Source organism: Lycorma delicatula, chromosome 12, assembly GCF_047948215.1.
Source record: "Lycorma delicatula isolate Av1 chromosome 12, ASM4794821v1, whole genome shotgun sequence".
Lineage (NCBI taxonomy): Eukaryota > Metazoa > Arthropoda > Insecta > Hemiptera > Fulgoridae > Lycorma > Lycorma delicatula.
The window spans coordinates 59515431-59533422 of record NC_134466.1 but is presented as its reverse complement, the minus strand read 5'-3'; the positions used below and the strand labels follow the sequence as shown (position 1 = coordinate 59533422).

Genomic DNA, 17992 nt, shown 5'->3' with positions numbered 1-17992 from the left:
GTATAATGCACTTTGGTCTAGTGCACTGTTTCTAAATAAAATTCGAATTTTTCTAACTTTTCTCTGTTTTATTCAACATCTTACACCATTTTATTCATAATTAAATTCTCTACAAGTTTTGTTTTGGAAGTTTTATGTGTTTATTATCCATTTAACAGTTAAGTAACATTAAATCAGGTCAATCAACATTAAAAACAGGTGTTTTTACCCCAATTTATCCCTTTTCATTCCAGATTTCTCAATAACAACTACATATACGGTTCTACTCGATTTTTCAGATAAAAACCCGTAAGAAATCACTAATTCTACTCCTTAAATAATCAACTAAAAGTTTTAGTATGACCTCATTTCACAGGAGTAGTTGAAAGCTGAGAAAAATATTTCACTAGCCTTAACTCGCAAAAGAAGCATTTTAGGACGTATGTTTATATGAACTTTTTCCATTATTTTCATGAGTAGAATAGGTTAAGAAAGTCTCAGGAGAACTTCAGGTAAACTTCGTGTAGCTGTACTTATCAGATTGTAAATTTGGAATTTTATTTCTAATATTACTAGGAGAAAAATGTTTAAAAAAAATAAAATCAGTCTTTTTAAATAACAGTGTATTTATTCCTATACACTAAAATTATTGTTCAAAAACAATTTAAATCAAACTAAGGTTATTTAATTATATTAATAAAGCGGTAATAAAAGTTTAATCCTTTAAATTTATTTTAATAAAATTGTTAGGAAAAATTAACAAAAAACAGTAGTTATAGTTTATAAAAAAAAGATTTAGGAAGGTCACAGTTAAAAATAACTCGCATACAAGTGGCTAGGAAAAAACATCAGTGCTGTAAAAGTCTGAAACATTCCATCATATTACAAACATAAAACTTTTGTTTTAAACTTGTAATTAGCCGCTTACACGCAGTAACGTAATAATAAAAAAACAATTTTTGTTTGTTTTAAATATACAATTATGCAGTGTTCCGGGAGCTACTGGCTAAACTTAAGGGAATGATTCAGGAGATAAAAATAGACAAAAAAATCAGCGTGGATATATTTTTAATTTTTTCTCTAATCGCCGCCATTCTGTATCTTAAAAACGAAGTCAACTATTTTAATGAAATTTGGTGTTTTATAATTTTATCACCAGGAGAACCTTCTTCTCTAAATAAATTAACATCTTTCTCTGATTACGAATTTTGTAACCTTTTTGGGTTGAGGTGCCTTGTACCCAACCGATAATTCTACTGAAGAAGGATCTGCTGCTAATTATTCCAAAAGGTTTTTAGAAGAAAAACACCATTAATTTGAATACTAATCGTACAGTTAAAACCAAACTGAGATACGATGTCTTGAGCATATTTCTGTTTTGCTTCACTTGAATCAAGAGTGCGAATAAAAAAATATTTTGTTAATAAAGTAAGAGGATTGTAAAATATAATTTTTTAAAATGGTCTTAATCACTCATTATTACACAGAAGTTGTGTATAGTCTCAGTTGAACTCACACGCTCGCTCCGTTTCGTACATCATTAATTTAGTAGTCTATATGTTAAACAAAGGCTCAGGAAAAAAAGAAATGAAAGTTTATGAATCATTCGTGGGAAATAGGACGGTAGTTATCTATTTACCACAACCTTGAAACATAAGCTAATTTATTAAGTAATCTTGAGTTTTATGTCGAAACATATAATTATTCTTAATACGTCACATGCATTGCAGTTTACTATGTGGTAACTACGCTAAACTAACAAAAAAATAAATCCAATAATTTTACTTTTTTCAATTATTTTAAGAATGCCGCAATTTTGTCTACTTTAATGATAACTTTGAATGAAATAAATATTTATAAGGACGCTTCTAGCGGAAAGAACTGTAACTAAGAGTTGGGCGTTGTTTACTAATGTTGGGGGGTGTGTTGTCAACTGGTGTTCGTTGTTATTACTTAATTATTTCAAGAATATTCATTTATTAATTTGGTTGTTCTTTGTAGAATTTTCTTCAGTTTTTTAAACTTATTTGGCTGAATTCAGCGTTTTATGTGAGTATTAAATTATTTGTATTAATTTTTACGTTACTTTCATCCTAACCTAATAGAAATAATGTTTTTTAGTTTGCCTTTGATTCATGTTGTATTTTTTCAATATTTAATACATTTCAGTTACCTAGGTATAATATTAAACTTACTGCATGAATAATTTCTGTGGAATTCATAAAAATGGTATGTTAATACTATATATATTAAAATTCTCAACTGCATGTGGGAGTTCAACATTACTGACTATTTAAACCAGTGTCGGACTGACCGGACCATTTAGTTATACGACAAATAGTAAAGTTGAGAAATTACTGAATAAATACTTGTATAATTACGCCAAAAAAATTCAATCAGAATAATCTGAAAATATATTGTTGTAGCTCATTTAAATTATTTTTTAGATCATTTGTCATTCTTGTTTAATTCTTTGATGGTCGAAAGTAAACATCATCATTTGTATAAAACACTAAACTTACGGGTGAGATGCCTCGTATTAGTCATATATTAAGGTTTCTTATTTAACATAAAATAATGTCTACCTTTAGTCATATTTGTTTAAAATGTGTGGAATTAATATTTTCTTAAATATTTTTTTTTTGTTGCAGCATTTTCATTGGGAAAAACATTATGCTTAAGTGACAAATAATGAAACGAAGAAGTTTGGCTGGAAATTTTGGAGTAGGAGTGTTTGTGTTGTCATTAATCTCTATAGTAATTGCCTTTTTTTCAGCAAGTTGGTTGGTTAGTGATTATAGAATAACTGGTGCAAAATTAGACAGGTAATTTCATTTGTTTATTTATTTATCTTTTACATTTGTAACCTAGAAAGGGAATACAAAGTTTTTTTAATTATGCTCAGATATTAATGTTTGGTGAATTATTTAAAAATTGTGTTTGGAGCAAAACGCAATTAAAATTGTTATTATTTTTAGTTATTGGATCCTAGATTTTAACTTTACTTCCAGTTTGTAACTTAAATAACGTAAACAACTACAAAAATTAAACTCAGATGCACATGGCAATACCTAACGGTGGTCCCGGACATAAAAAAAAATAAATATATGCACATGGCAAAAACATCTGTTGAATGTTCTGCTGTACAAAATTTCAACCAATAGCAAATATATGGGGATTAATCTGTTTAAAAGGCTTTGGGGTAATTGTCTGTTATTATTAACATTTAGCTTTTTCAAAACTGTAATTTAAATATATTTACAAAACTACAACTTTTTTTTTTCATTATTTATAACATTTTTGAAGGTTAGAAAGACAATAAAAAATTTTACTTCTGTTAGTCAGTCTGATGCTACCACACTGTTAGCCCTTTCCATGATGTACTGTGAAGTATCCATTCTGAAATTGTGTAGTTAAAAGATTTAATTTTGACAATGATGACTATATATATATATATATATATATATATACAGTCATCATAGTTAGCCATTATGACCGTAACAGATGGCTGATAACAGTTTCTGACAGATTATAATTAATCTTATAGCGTGTGAAAAATTTCAATTCCTGGTCAGGACTTAAACCTGTAAGCTCATAGCAAAAGGACATTGTTATTCCACTACAGGGATCGGCAGTTAATAAAAAGATTCCTTTTTATTATTATAAATAAATTTATTTATGTAATCTTAAAGATAAATTTCTATTTTTGCAGGCTTGGTTTGTGGACACATTGCTTCCGATCATTGCCGGATCCACAAGATGAATACCAAAGAAGGTTTTTTGTCGGTTGCCGTTGGATTTTCGATCCATTTACCACTGGTTATGACCAGATCAGAGGATATCTCATGCCATGTAAGAATGCAAAACACTTAAAAAGTGTTTTTTCTTTTAGTCATCATCAGCTATTTGACTGGTTTGGTGTTATTCTGAATTTCTTTCTGTTTTGTGCTAACCTTTTAGTCTCAACATAATTACTATATTCTAAGATCTTGTCCTATATAAAATTCTATATATATATATATATAATTATGTAATTCATTATAAATACAATAATATGTCTAGTTTATTATATATATATATATATATATATATATATATATATATATATATATATATAAGAGTAATAACAGAAATTAGATAAAAAATAAATCTGATTAAAGTAGGTCTGGGGTGTATAATTTAAAAAAAAGTTTTAGACATTTTTTGATAGCTATACATATAGTATAACCTTTCAAAAAAAAATTTGAAATATATTTATATTGAAGAGAGATTGAGCAAAAGAAGAAAAAAATTCAACTTGAAGACGTGGGGTTGGTTTTTTTTTGGAAAAAATAAGTTAGATTATTTATATGCATTATAGATAACAAATTTGATTTAATAAGTTTTCTCTAAAATATCCCTGAAGAAAATCAAAATTGGTTTATTCACAATATTCCCCTACTCCCTTAATGAATCTTGAAAAATTAATATGATCAATGCCCCATATATAGAAATATTTGAGCCAGATTTGAAGAAAATCTGGTCGGTCAATCCTGAGATATAAGGCTAAAAGTAATGCGACATACAGATATGTTTTTTTTTTGTCTAGATGAACTAATTGGACCCTAAAACGTAAAGATTTGCAAAAAATCCAAAGCCCATTTTTGACATGAACATCATACTTTGCCATTTACTATAGCTATTCAAGCTACATTATATTTGGTTGAATGACATTTTACTGACCACTTGATCGGTCGGCATGTACCTGATAATAGAACTTATTTTTGGCGGCTGTCAAGGTCACCTGATCTTCACCCCCTTGTGATAATTTCCTTTGGAGTTTTATAAAGGATCTTGTGTGTGCGTCTCCATTACCAATTGATCTACTTGATTTAAGGCACAGGATTGAAGCAGTTGTTGCCTTCATTACTTCAGGCATGCTGATTAAAATATAGAATGAACTCTCCTATCGGTTGGATGTGTAATGTAAGGTGCCCACATTCAACACATGTAAGAAAAAACTACTGTTAAGAGTTATTTTAGTATTTATGCGATTCATTACTATAAGAAAAATGTATGAGATAAATATAGCTTAAAAACCCTGATATTCTTTTATGTACAGCTTTTTAATTTATTATTATTATTATTAATTTACCAATGAGAATAAAAGATTTATTTATTTTTATTTACATTTTAAATAAAACAATGAAAGAAGGCAGTTTGTGTTAATACTGTCTTTCTATGTAGGAGGATCCCGTATTGTGGCGTTGTATTGTTATAGCTTCCTAATTCTTTTAAAAATGTTAAATTAACATCTTATATATTTATTAGATGGTTTTTTCCCATTAAAATTTATTGAGTGAGGATTTTTTAGGTTTATTTTTATGGTTTTTATGATAGAGTGAAACTTTTTTATTTCATAATCATTATTATTCTTTTATTTTTTATTTCAGGGTATATAGTTATAACACAGTTCTTTTTCACCCTTGCTTTTCTTGGAGTGTTAGCTAGTTTTATACTAGTGTTATTATTTGCTTTATGTTTCGGACCGCATCAGAAAAGATTTGTGAAGCTTGTTCAGCTGATTGGAGGAATTATGCTTGGTGTTGGTGAGTGATAGCATTTATTATCAGTTATAATCGAGCAAATCATTATATGTGTGGCTGCTTGATTTTCTGACATTTTAAACCTATTTGTATGTGGAAGTAAATTTTGAATTTTATTGCTACGATTTCAGTGAAACTACTCTGGTGTTTATATTTCAGATTTGTAATGTAATAAATTAAATTCTGCATAACAGAGGAGCAGTTTATGTTAAAATACTCTAGATACTCATTTCTTCCAGTTTTTTCTTTTTTATCAATCGATCTTTGAAACCAGTTTATTAAGCAGATTGGGTCCTTCACTGTGAAATCTCCTCTCTATATCCCTTCTATAAACCTATAACCGCTAGGTGATGCCGGTGTTTGAAATATTTACGAAACAAACAAATATACAAACAGACTTTCTTCTTGTATATATATAAAAGGTAACATTTGTATGTATGTCCGCTATATACTAAAAACTGCTGGACCGATTTACATGCCGAAAAAATCAGAAAAGGGAAAAGTGAAGAAGGGAAATAGGTAAAAGGGAAAAAGTGAAGAAGGAAATAGAGAAAAAGGAAATAGGGACAAAGGGGAAAAAGAGATAAAGTGAAAGGTTAAATTTTGTGATGTTCATTTTTTTATGTTTTATCAAACTTTCAATTGTGTTCATTTAATCTATATATATATATATATACACATTCAAAGCTAGCAATAGCGAAGCATTGCCGGGTCTGCTAGTAGTGAATAAATCTAAAGGTTGGAATTTTGATATTAGAAGAATTAAGCTCTTAGGACCTTTCTTTTTCCTGTTTAGCCTCTGGTAATTACCTTTCAGATAATACTTCAGAGGATGATAAGTATGAGTGTAAATAAAGTGTAGTCTTATACAGTCTCAGTTCCACCGTTCCTTAGATGTGTGGTTAACCCAACTACCATAGAAAACCGGTATCCACAATCTAGTATTCAAATCTGTGTAAAAATAACTGACTTTACTAGGACTTGAACGTCGGAACTCTTGATTTCCAAATCAGCTGATTTAGGAAGATGCATTCACCACTAGACCAATCCGGTGGGTAAGTTCTTAGGATCTAGGTGAATGGTACCCCACCATTTGAGTATAAAATTTTTAGTGTGTGTTACAGGGTCCTTGTGTCTAGTATGAATAAATACTTTTATCGGCCATATCATAATTACAATGCATAGGTTAAGTCAGAATGACTTTATTTAGCTTTTTGATCATAATTTTTGGATATATTCATACATACTTAATTTTGCAATAATGTGCTGGTCAAGTAGGATATTGTTTATCTCATTTCAGTTTATATGATGAAAATTAAAATTAATTTACGGCCATAAATGTTTTGAAATCTTAAAATATTATTTTCACAATCTATTTATTTTATATTAAAATTATTTTTGTATTAAATGCTAAAAAAAATTGTGTTATCTGTATTTTAAGTATGAAGTATTTTATAGCACACAGTGAGTGCCATTACAAATTTCATAAGTGTGTTTTATATATTATTATAACTTTTTGTTTCATATTTAATAATTCAAGGATTGCTTATTTTTACCTTTTTTTATTGTGAAAAAAGTGCATCTTTTTTTAATTTCATATTTCCAATATTTTCAAAATAGTTCTCGTAACAGTTTATCAGTTTATGAATGATTTCCTTTTATTTTTCCTGTTTAATATTAATTTAATTGTTTTTATATTCATTTATAATGTAAAATGTTGTTTATTAATTCATTTAAAATTTGATGATAGTAATTTTTCAGCTATTTTATTTTGTTTGGATATTATTTTTTTGTTATCTTTGCACTGAAATATTTTCAGGTTGTACGATATAAAACAAATTAAAAAAATAAATATAACAATGATACTGTTCACTAAAACTAGTATCAATCAAAAGCTGGAACTTTAGGGGAAATTTGATTCTTGTATTTGCAGTTTTTGGTCATATAATAATATGACTAGGCTATGCTGTTTGGTTTTTAACTTGACGAGTTTCTTTCATTTTTTGATGTAAAAGTTGATTTATTAAGATTAATGCTTATTTATGAACTGTGGTCGAATATATACGATAATGTCACATACAACATGAAAATGTCATTTTCATATGCCGAGAGGCAATTCTTTTGGATCATTGAAGTATGTGGATTTTAATACACAATATGCCACAGCAAACACATGAAATAAACAACTCTGCCCCTGATGAGGGATAAACAAACAATCCAAGCAGAGCATTTTCTGATTTAGGATGGTCCAAGTAGAACTTCTGCTATTTCTGTTCTCCGATTGGCAATTTCAAGTCTCCAACACTTTCTTCCATCTCATAATAAATTTACTAAAATACAAGGGCTGTCCAGAAAGTAACTTACATTTTGAAATAAAAAACCAACCAAATAAAAAGAGAAATTTTATTATATATATTTGAAAGGGACAATCTTAAACTAGTAGAAAAGTCAGTCCACATGCTACGACATGTGGACTGACTTTATGAATACGACATGCTACGACTTGATGAATACTGAGTGTAGAAACATTTAGACGCCAAGATAGCGGATTTATCCCCACCCATCTCCACACTAGGCACAAATGTCAGTTACTTTCTGAACTGCCCTCATTACTATATGATGGGCCGAAAATCAAAGACCGCATCTCAGTTTGATTTTACTGAATCGAATCATTTACCTGACAGGTTGTTAATGAATTAGCTAGCCATCATGATGACATTACAAAATTCATGATGGTGTCTACACAAAATCACCTAGTATCGCTACTTTTATATATATATATTTTTTTTTCTAGGATTGTCTGGCGGTCTAGCCGTTATAGTGTTTGCGTTGACTGCAAACAGAGATAATTGGATGCCTGGCCACGATAATAATTTTTTCGGCTGGTCATTTGCTTTGGCTGTAGCGGGTGTTATAGAAGCATTAATATGCAGTGCATTGTTTTTATTGGAGGCTAATATTCAAAAAAAGAAACAGAAACAATTAAAAGAATCTCAAACAAGATTTGAAATGGAACAGGAGGCGAAAGCGTGACTGTAGAGTATTTATTTCATAATAATAACAATAATAATTTTTCATACACGTGGAATTGATCAGTGTATAACTTAATTGTTATTATTTTGTATTTACAAGAACTTTTGTTAGTTAATTTAATATTTTATATAGTAATAATATATCAATACATTTGGTATAGTAATTAAGTTTTATTAAATAAAGACATTTCCTTATGAAGTAAGGGAGTCTTTTTGAAGCTAAAAATAGTAGTTTCATTATTTATCATACTTTAGTATAATTGAAGTAATGTAAATTTTTGTTAGTATTTGAGCTCTATTTACTTAACAGTAATGAAAACTTCATGATTGACTAAGTACACTATCAATCAAAATTATATTCACTAAAGAACTTAACCTGTTAACAAGCAATTTTTTTTTACAGAAAAAATATGTTGCCGATTTTTTTTTAATCTTTTAAATCATAAAAATAAGTTTGTTTATTTAAATTCAATAATTTATTAAAGAAAATTAAAAACTTTGACATCATGATGTTCTAAAATAATAACATTATTAATGCAACTAGTCAATTAAGTTTTAAGAACAACAAACAAAACAAGTGATTGTTAGCTGTGCGACTTTTATTATAACAAAGATGTGTTTTGTTTTAAACAGGACAAAAATTAAAAATGTAATATCACATCAGTCATGGAAGGGGGTAAAGTCGATTCTTTTATAGTACTAATCTGCTTTGAATATATTTCAGATCTACTTTGGGATAGTTTTTTTCCCTTTTGTATTCTTATTATGTACTTTCAGAACATAAGTACAATTACAGTATAAAAAAATATGAAAATTTATTTTTAAATTATTTTCACTACTTCTTTTCAAAATATTTTTCATCAGTATTTAAGATATTTATTGTAGTATAGAACTAATTTCTTAATGCACTTTTTGTAAAATGATGCCATGTTTGAATATGTGTAACTATCTTGAAATACAAAGAACTATTTCAAATGCAGGGATAAGAGAAATCCACATGGCGCTAAGTCTGGGTTTTAATGGAAAAATGATTTATTTGTTCATAGCCAAATGTTGTGCTGGTGATAAATTGAGTTCAAGCAGCACTTTTGTGTTTAGTTGCATGTTAATTATTTTAATCAGTTAGTTTATTATTTATTGCATTAAAAAAAAAAACTTAGCAGAAGACTGCATCTCATGGATTTTGAATCCTTTGATTGTCTTAAATATTTAAAAGGTATAAAATAAACTGTTGACAGAGATTAGTGCATACGTTTATGGAGACAACTAAAGCACTCTTCTGCCACATTCTTTGGAAATTGTATTTATTTTCTGAATGTAGCTTACATTTTACTTAATGGAAAAGTTTATTAAAAAGTAATTAACGTATTGCCAATTTTTAAGTAGAAAATTATAAAACTACGGTACTTTATCTGATTTATTTATCACTTATACTCAGGGTTGATTTATCAGTCGTACCACATATATGTTTTTTGCTATACATGTTGGTTTTTTTTTTCTTTGCTTAAATATTACTTTTATAATTTATATCAATCTAGCATGAACTTTAAAAATAGAAAGGGTAGTATATGTATATATATATTTTAATGATTGTAACTTTTATATAATGAAAAAGTGAGTTTGTTTATTTGCTAATCTCCCATTTACAAAACAGTAAGTAATTCATGTGAAACTAATTTAATAATTATGAAATCCCCCAATGTTGCTATCTAGTTAAATACATAGATGAATCATTTTATCCCTTAATTTCTTAGTAACAAAAAAAATATATGCCAAAAAAAATCATTATGCAAAGGACATTATTCAGTCGATTTTTCCAATCAATAGATATTTATAAATTAATTAGATTTTTACAGCATAATATAGTAACATGTAAAAAAAACTCTTCTCATGTACAGATATAATACCATTTTACATATATTGTAATTTGTAATGAAGAACTTAAATAAGTTTATTTCTTATCGGTTATCTTAGATTTAAATGTTCATGTCTACATGGCCAATTGTGTTATGTTTTGTTTTTCCAATTGTTCTTATACATAATTCATTGATTTAGGGTAGATAAAAACCTTTCAATGTGATCTGACCGTTAAAGATAGCAGGCATTGTTACCATTTATTTGTAATTTTTGTTTCTTTTAAAATTATACTTCTCAATTATGGCATCTTCATTAAAAAGTATACTTAAAAAGTATGTGGCGGAGTGATTGCATTTCTTCTTTTCATTTGGAAGTTACAGGTTTGAGTTCTGGTCAAGCATGGAATTTTTCACATGCTATAAAGTCCATTAACATCAGTCAGTAATTGTTATTAGGTGTTAACCTATCGTTGCAGTATAAAAAATTAAGTTCATTATTGTATATAAGTATTATTTTTATCATCTTTATGTTGCTAATTTGTCTTAGTTAATTTACAGTATATTATATCAACGCACTAAGTATTACGCACAAGTATTTTACAAAAAGCAATAGGTTTTTATATTTAGTGTTCGATCCTATTATTTTTTATTTAGTATTATTTACTTGAGGTGATATATAACTTCATATTATCTTTATACAAAGTTAAATATTTTAAATTGTAATAGATTATGGTTCATCTGTAACAGAATTCAATTAAAATGTCGTCTTCTTCTATATTGCAGTTATATTGATATTTCTGACTTCTGTGACAGAATATTTAAAGTACCTGCTTTACATCCAGAAGATTTTGAGTTCAAATGTAACTCATATTTGGTATTTTTTACACACCTTTAATATTTATTCTTGATATTAATTATCTAATATCATCATTATTTTATGTAACAGGTATCAGTTGCTTAAAATAATTGTTATTTTTTTCATCAAAAAATTAGAGTAGCATTTATCTTTATTAATATATTTAAGTTGAATCCAAATAGCAAAAAGTATTGATTTATATATTTTAGTCAGTGTGTTTTAAGTACAGCAGAAACAAAGTCATAATTTTTACAGCTTATTTGGTAATAGTAAGCATTATTAATTAATAAACTATACAAGAGGTTATCCAGAAAGTAACTTGAAAGTCTATTAAAAAAGATCTAAAACATATTCGCATAAAATTGCTGATGAAATTAAAAGTTTGCTATATTTTTTTATTATTCCTATAATTTTTTAGGTATTTATAGCACGGCACTAAAATTTATGTTCCTTTGTCATAAAATGATGTTTGTGACAAACCACATATTAATAACTTGCCTGACATTGTTGTCGAACTGTTATCCAGCAGTAGTGCACAAAGTACATCTATCAATGTGTCTTAAGACACATTGATAGATGTACTTTGTGCAAGGCCCAGGCCACAGGGATTTCTAAGTAGTTTCATTTTGTGATTTCTATAAGCATATTAGGTACCCAGGGTCCATACAAATTTTTTATAATTTAATTTTTCAGACACAATTTCATGTAGAAACGAATGTGGAATTTCTGGAAAATGTATGATGAATTGGTTGTTCTTATTAATCTTTCTGTCATGCAAGATGCACAACATCATCAGTAATCAAAGATGATTGTCAATTCCATTCATCACCATGCATGTTATCACATCTATTAAACAATTGCATCAATCTCCGTACCATGTAATCAATTATTGTATTTTTTTGTAAATTTTTACAAATTGGGCCATATATTTCAATTGGTTAAATGTTTTTGCAGCAATTATCTCGATTTTCTTAAATATTATAATCTCACACTAAGAAGTAGAAAAAAGACAACTGAATAAAAATAAAATGGTTTCAAATTTTTTCTAACATATCAGGTGATTCAGCATGCGTGTGTAGGATCATGATTGTAACACTGCAGCGGCATTATATAGAAATGAAAGTTACTTTCTGGATATACCTCATCAATGTTATTAATATAATTTTATTCAAAATAATTTTTCTATCCTTCACCTTTTCATTTTTTTCTGTGATTTATTATAAACATTGTAAATCATGGAAGATCCTTAAATAATTCATTATTAGGCAATAGTGAAGATACAAATTGCCTTTAAGAATTAATTAAACAAATTTTGTCTGCTTTCTTACAGCCACATTTGTACAGCTCCTACAATACATTAAATACCCTCTTTACTTTTTTTTTAATTGTTACAAAATTGTCAGTGCACTTCCACAAAAGTTGTGATATTATTCCTGGATAATTATAACAGTAATATCATGCTGAAATTTTAATTAGTTTTTTCTTCTGATCTATATTTAAGATTTTCATTTAAAAACACTTCTAACAAGATATTATTTAATAAATTTTATACAGGGAGTAGATATTAGTCTAGAATATAATTTACATCTATATTGTTTTTTAAAAATTTTTTATACATATAAAAATTAAATGAATTCTGTTAATTTGTATAGTTTTCTCTAACATAGATTTGTAATAAGAAGGATGTCTCACTGTAAAATCTTTCTTTTGTAACCTCAAGAAAATTTAGAAAAACTATTGTAGGGAAAACAATGTAAAAACTGGATGTCACTTTCAGGCCCAGATAGAGTCACAGCAGAAATGATCAAAGCAGTTGATATAGTGGGTGTTTTGACTATGCACCAGATCTGTAAACACATACCAGCAAATGACCTGATGAGTGGCCAACCTCGGTGTTCATACCCATACATAAAAAAGGCCGCACGCAATTCTGCAAAAATTATAGAACTATTTTTCTGATTTCACACGCAAGTAAAATTTTGTTGTATATAATTCATGAATGTCTACGATACTATCTGGAAAAATGAAATTCCTGCAGAGCAAGCTGAATTTACAAAAGAAAGCAGTATGTGTGAGCAAATTCTAAATATCAGGCAACTGATAGAGAAAGCCTCTCAGAGTTCAACACTCCTCTTGTAATGTGCTTCCTAGGTTATGCCAAGGCCTTTGACTCAGTCAGAGGAAAGATCTGTGGTAAGTATTGAAGGAGTTGGGCATTCCTGATCATCTTATTACCCTTATTTAGAACCTATATGTAAACAACAGCACTGTGGTTAGATTGAAAAATGACACAACAGAACCATTTTACACGTTAAGAGGAGTATGAGAGGGATGTATTCTTTCTCTAATGTTATTAATTTATGGCAAAGAAAGATCTGAAAAATTATCATGGTGGTATTTAAATAGGAGGCTGGTGTACAATCAGATTAAGGTTTGCTGATGATTGACCATGTTTGCAGGCTCTGAAGTTGAAATGAAGTAAATCCTTGACCGTGTTCTATAAGAAAGTGAGGCATTAGGGCTGAAATTAAATATCAGAAAAACATAAATTATGGTCATAGACCAAACTAACATCTTCCAGTCAGTGTGCGGTGTGTGATTTCGAAAAGGTGGACTATTTCATATATTTAGCATCTAAAATGGATATAGATGGCTCATTGGCCGAAATACAAAGAATTATCTTAGTGAAGGAGTCGCTTATGAAGTTGACAGCTATTTGGAAGGATAGAGGCAATCACAAAGTTGAAACTGCTTCAGGTAAGGTCTTCCCAGGAATCACATATGGTGTTGAGACCTGAAACATCAAGGTGGAAGACTGGAGAAGATTTGATGCATTTGAAATGTAAATGAGTATAAAGAAGAGGTTGTTCACAATATGCTTCCAGTGCATTTTCCATTCTTTCAGCCATGTAATCTGTAGGCCCAGTGAAAATCTTGAGAAGCTAGAAAAAATTGAGGCGGCAGGATATTAGGATACTGCTGAAAAGATAGCTGGACCAAATTGAAGAAGTGACAGAAATATTGGGAACTTTGATTTGAATAACAGAGTACCGTGAGCTATGGCAGCAAATTGTCACCGGGATATGAATAAGGTCACCAACTCTCCGAGATGAGAGGATCTAAGGTTAAATTTTTTAATAGAGTGATTTTTTTGTTGAAAATATTAATTCAAATTTCTTTGAAAAATTTATAATTTTGTTTTCATTTTTCTTATTGAACTTTGTGGCTTTAATGTTATTATTATTATTATTAAATTTTAATCTTGCTATTGAATAGACTGCTTCTATGAAACATGGTCTATATTGGAAAAAAGACACAGTTATGCAAAGCTTGAGAAAAGCCTGATATAATTTTTTTCTAATTTAAAATAATTTTTTTTTGTTATCTCAAATGAAAATTTAACCATTTGAGTTAGCGCGCACGTGCATGCACACACACTGGATCTTCATGTTTAAAAGGATCATTCTTTTTTCTTTCTTTTCTCTAGAGTAAACCTGTTTTTATTTTTTAATTTAAGAATGTTCAAGTATATATTTATGAATAGAATCTAGCAGATACTGAAGGAAAGAAAATTTTTTATAATTTTTAAGATATGTTTCTTATAATTTTGGATATGATAAAATAATGCATATTTTAAAAAATATATATTTTTTGTTATATAAAAGGAAAATATAAAAAGAAAAGTAAAACAATTTTACAATAGTTATTGTGAAAACAATTTAAAAGCTTGGTTTAACAAACAGAAATTGATGCTTTAACTTCTAGCTTTTCATGTATAAAATTATACGACCCTCATGATGTAAATTTTTGTAAGCCATAAAAAAAATCTTATCTCATACCAAAGTGAATTGAGTACAAAAATATTATAAATGTGTAGTAGAAGTTAATAAATATATTCACGTAACACGTTTCTATTTACAACATATTCACAATATGGGAATTCCACTATCTTTTTTTTTAATGGAGAATTGCAATTTTGAAGTTACTCAAGAAACTGTGTGATCAACATTATCTCATGTACTAATAATTTTAATTTAACAAATTTATGTATAAATTCTTTACTGTTGAAAAAAAATCATGATACAAGAGCAGTAATCTATTATTACACATTCCTTTCTTTTTTATATAACATTTTTCAATAGTTGTTATGTAACCATTTTTGAAATGTTTTTTCCTTTTCCTTAGGTCTCTGGAGGATAGAATCTTAATTTTTTTTAATGATTAATCTGCATTCTTTAGAATAGTTAACATTTTTCTACTAAATTAACTGAATATGTATATTTTTTAAAATTATTATTATTGTAATTGAACATATTCCGTCCATGTCATATCAGTGCTTGAAAATTGATTATATATAATTTTATAATACTGTACAGAATGTATTTTTTTATAATATTTTATTTTACTTTTTAGAAGTTTGTTTTTATCATTAAAATATTTTTATTGTAATTTTTAGTTATTATTTATTCCTGTACTACCTTGTAGTTAGTTATGGTGATTTTATTTCTATGATAATACAAATAAATATGTATTAACTTTAGAATTGAGCAGTTCTCAGTTTTTTATTTCCCTAGAAAATATGGCTAGAATAGCTATATTGTAAAGAGGAAAGTATTGCGATTGTTTCAAAAATAGGATTAAGTTTTTCTGCAAAAAACCAACTTCAATTTTCCTCAGAAGCATTTAGAAAACTCTTTACTTTGGAATATTGGTACCTACATTGCATATATAAATAATCCAAAACTTTTTCTCAAACTCCCACCTCTTAAAATTTAAATATACGTTTTTCTGTATCTCTGGCTTTAATATTAATTATTTTTTTCTTTTATAAATCATTTCTTTCCAATATCCTCGTCATAAAATGGAGCCGCCCGTGTTTTCAGCCATGTTTCTACGCTGGTCTGCAGCTCGATGTCTGTGCGAAAATATTGTCCTAGCCAGCGTTTCATGTGAGCAAAGAGGTGAAAATCGGATGGAGCCAAGTCCAGGGTGTATGGTGGTTGATCAAATACTTTCCAACGAAAACGCTGCTGGAGCTTTTTTGTTACAGCTACAGTGTGCGACCGGGCATTGTCATGGTGAAAGACGATGCCTGATGACAACATTCCTCTCTGCTTATTCTGAATTGCCCTTCGTAAACATTGAAGTCACGCAATATGAGGCTGCAGTGATGGTCGTGCCACGTTCCATGAATTCCACCAAGAGAACTCCATTCTGGTCCCAGAACACAGTAGCTATACGCTTTCTGTTGGAGAAGGTTCGCTTGAACTTCTTTAGTTTACTGGGAGAATGAGAATGCATCTGCTGTTTGGATTGTTCTTTTGTTTATTCAGTTTCAAAATGCACCCATGTCTCGTCCCCTGTGACAATTTTGTTCAAAAAATCTTCTCCTTCATTGTGGTAGCACTGGAGAAACGTTAGCGAGGCGTCCATTCTCATTGTTTTGTGATCGTCGGACAGCATCTTGGGAACCCATCTCGCACACAGTTTGCGATACTGAAGTCTCTCACTCACAATGGTGTAGAGAGCTGATCTTGAAATTTCAGGAAATGAATTGCTCAATACAGAAATTGTGAACCGATGATTTTCTCGAATCACGTCATCCATCACTCAACGAGCTCATCGGTTGACACTCGCTTCCTTCCCTGACCGCCTGCATCATGAACATCTGTACGTCCTGCTTTAAAGTTCCTGCACCATTGTCGCACTTTGCTGTTACTCATTGAAGTTTCACCATACACATTACTTATTCGTCGATGAATTTCAGCTGCATTACACCCCTCAGCCTGAAAGAAATCGAATTACATGCACTTCATACTTGGCGGGAGATGCTATTGTTGTAGACATGTTTACGTGCTAGCTGCGTGTTCAGAACTAAACGAAGTGACGCGGCATGATTGAAGGCCATACTAGAGATGCTGCGCACCACATATGTGCTAAGGTTCATCTGATTTTTGTACGGGTTTTTATTTCGCGACCGATCGAACCTTGAAAAACAAATAACCCTCGTATATTGGGCATCTAAAAATGTCTACAATTTTCCTAAATTTTAAACCCCAGACCTTAAACGCACAAGACCCCTCCTACATTGGAGGGGTCTTAGATTAAAGAAAACTACTTATGCAAATTTGTATGTATAAATATTTTTAAGAAAAGTTTTTAAAATTTACTCCCAACTTCTAAAAAATATAATATTTTGTGATTCGGCCTAACTCTTTTTAATTTTTATTATTAAAAACAAATTTAAAAAATTTTTCTTTGTAACTTTAAGGGCAATTAGAATTTTAACTAGATATACCCATACCCAAAATAAGAAGCAATTTTTTTTAATTACTAACATAAAAGTTATACTTTATTTTTTTCAATATTCTTAAACAATAACTTTTTAAATTCTTTTATTTTAAATTTGGAAGCCAAAAAAAAAATTAATAAATTCGTAATTAATAAAAAAGCTCAATTTTTATTAGGAGGGATCATTAAAAATAAGGTTTTTGATCAATGAATTGCAAAGACTTTCTGGCAAAGCAGGAAAGATTTTTCAATGAAAAAGCTATGCAAGGTAATGTATGACTTGACCTGCATAGTCGCAAAAGTCATTCAGTACTTTGCCAGTTTCTTTTTTATTTAACAATCATGTTTCTTTTTTGCATGAGAAAAGTGACCATTATGTTATGTAGCTATTTG

The 17992-nt window shown here is 29.0% G+C and overlaps 1 protein-coding gene across 1 annotated transcript; it reads left to right on the top strand.

Moving 5' to 3' along the window:
* The first annotated feature begins 1781 nt into the window (after positions 1-1781).
* On the top strand, positions 1782-15757 carry sinu (claudin family member sinuous). The gene is made up of 6 exons (XM_075380598.1): positions 1782-2028; positions 2631-2804; positions 3692-3831; positions 5412-5567; positions 8359-8599; positions 11236-15757. The coding sequence occupies exons 2-5, from the start codon at positions 2671-2673 to the stop codon at positions 8595-8597; spliced, it is 669 nt and encodes a 222-aa protein (XP_075236713.1). The 5' UTR covers positions 1782-2028; positions 2631-2670; the 3' UTR covers positions 8598-8599; positions 11236-15757.
* Positions 15758-17992: the final 2235 nt, after the last annotated feature.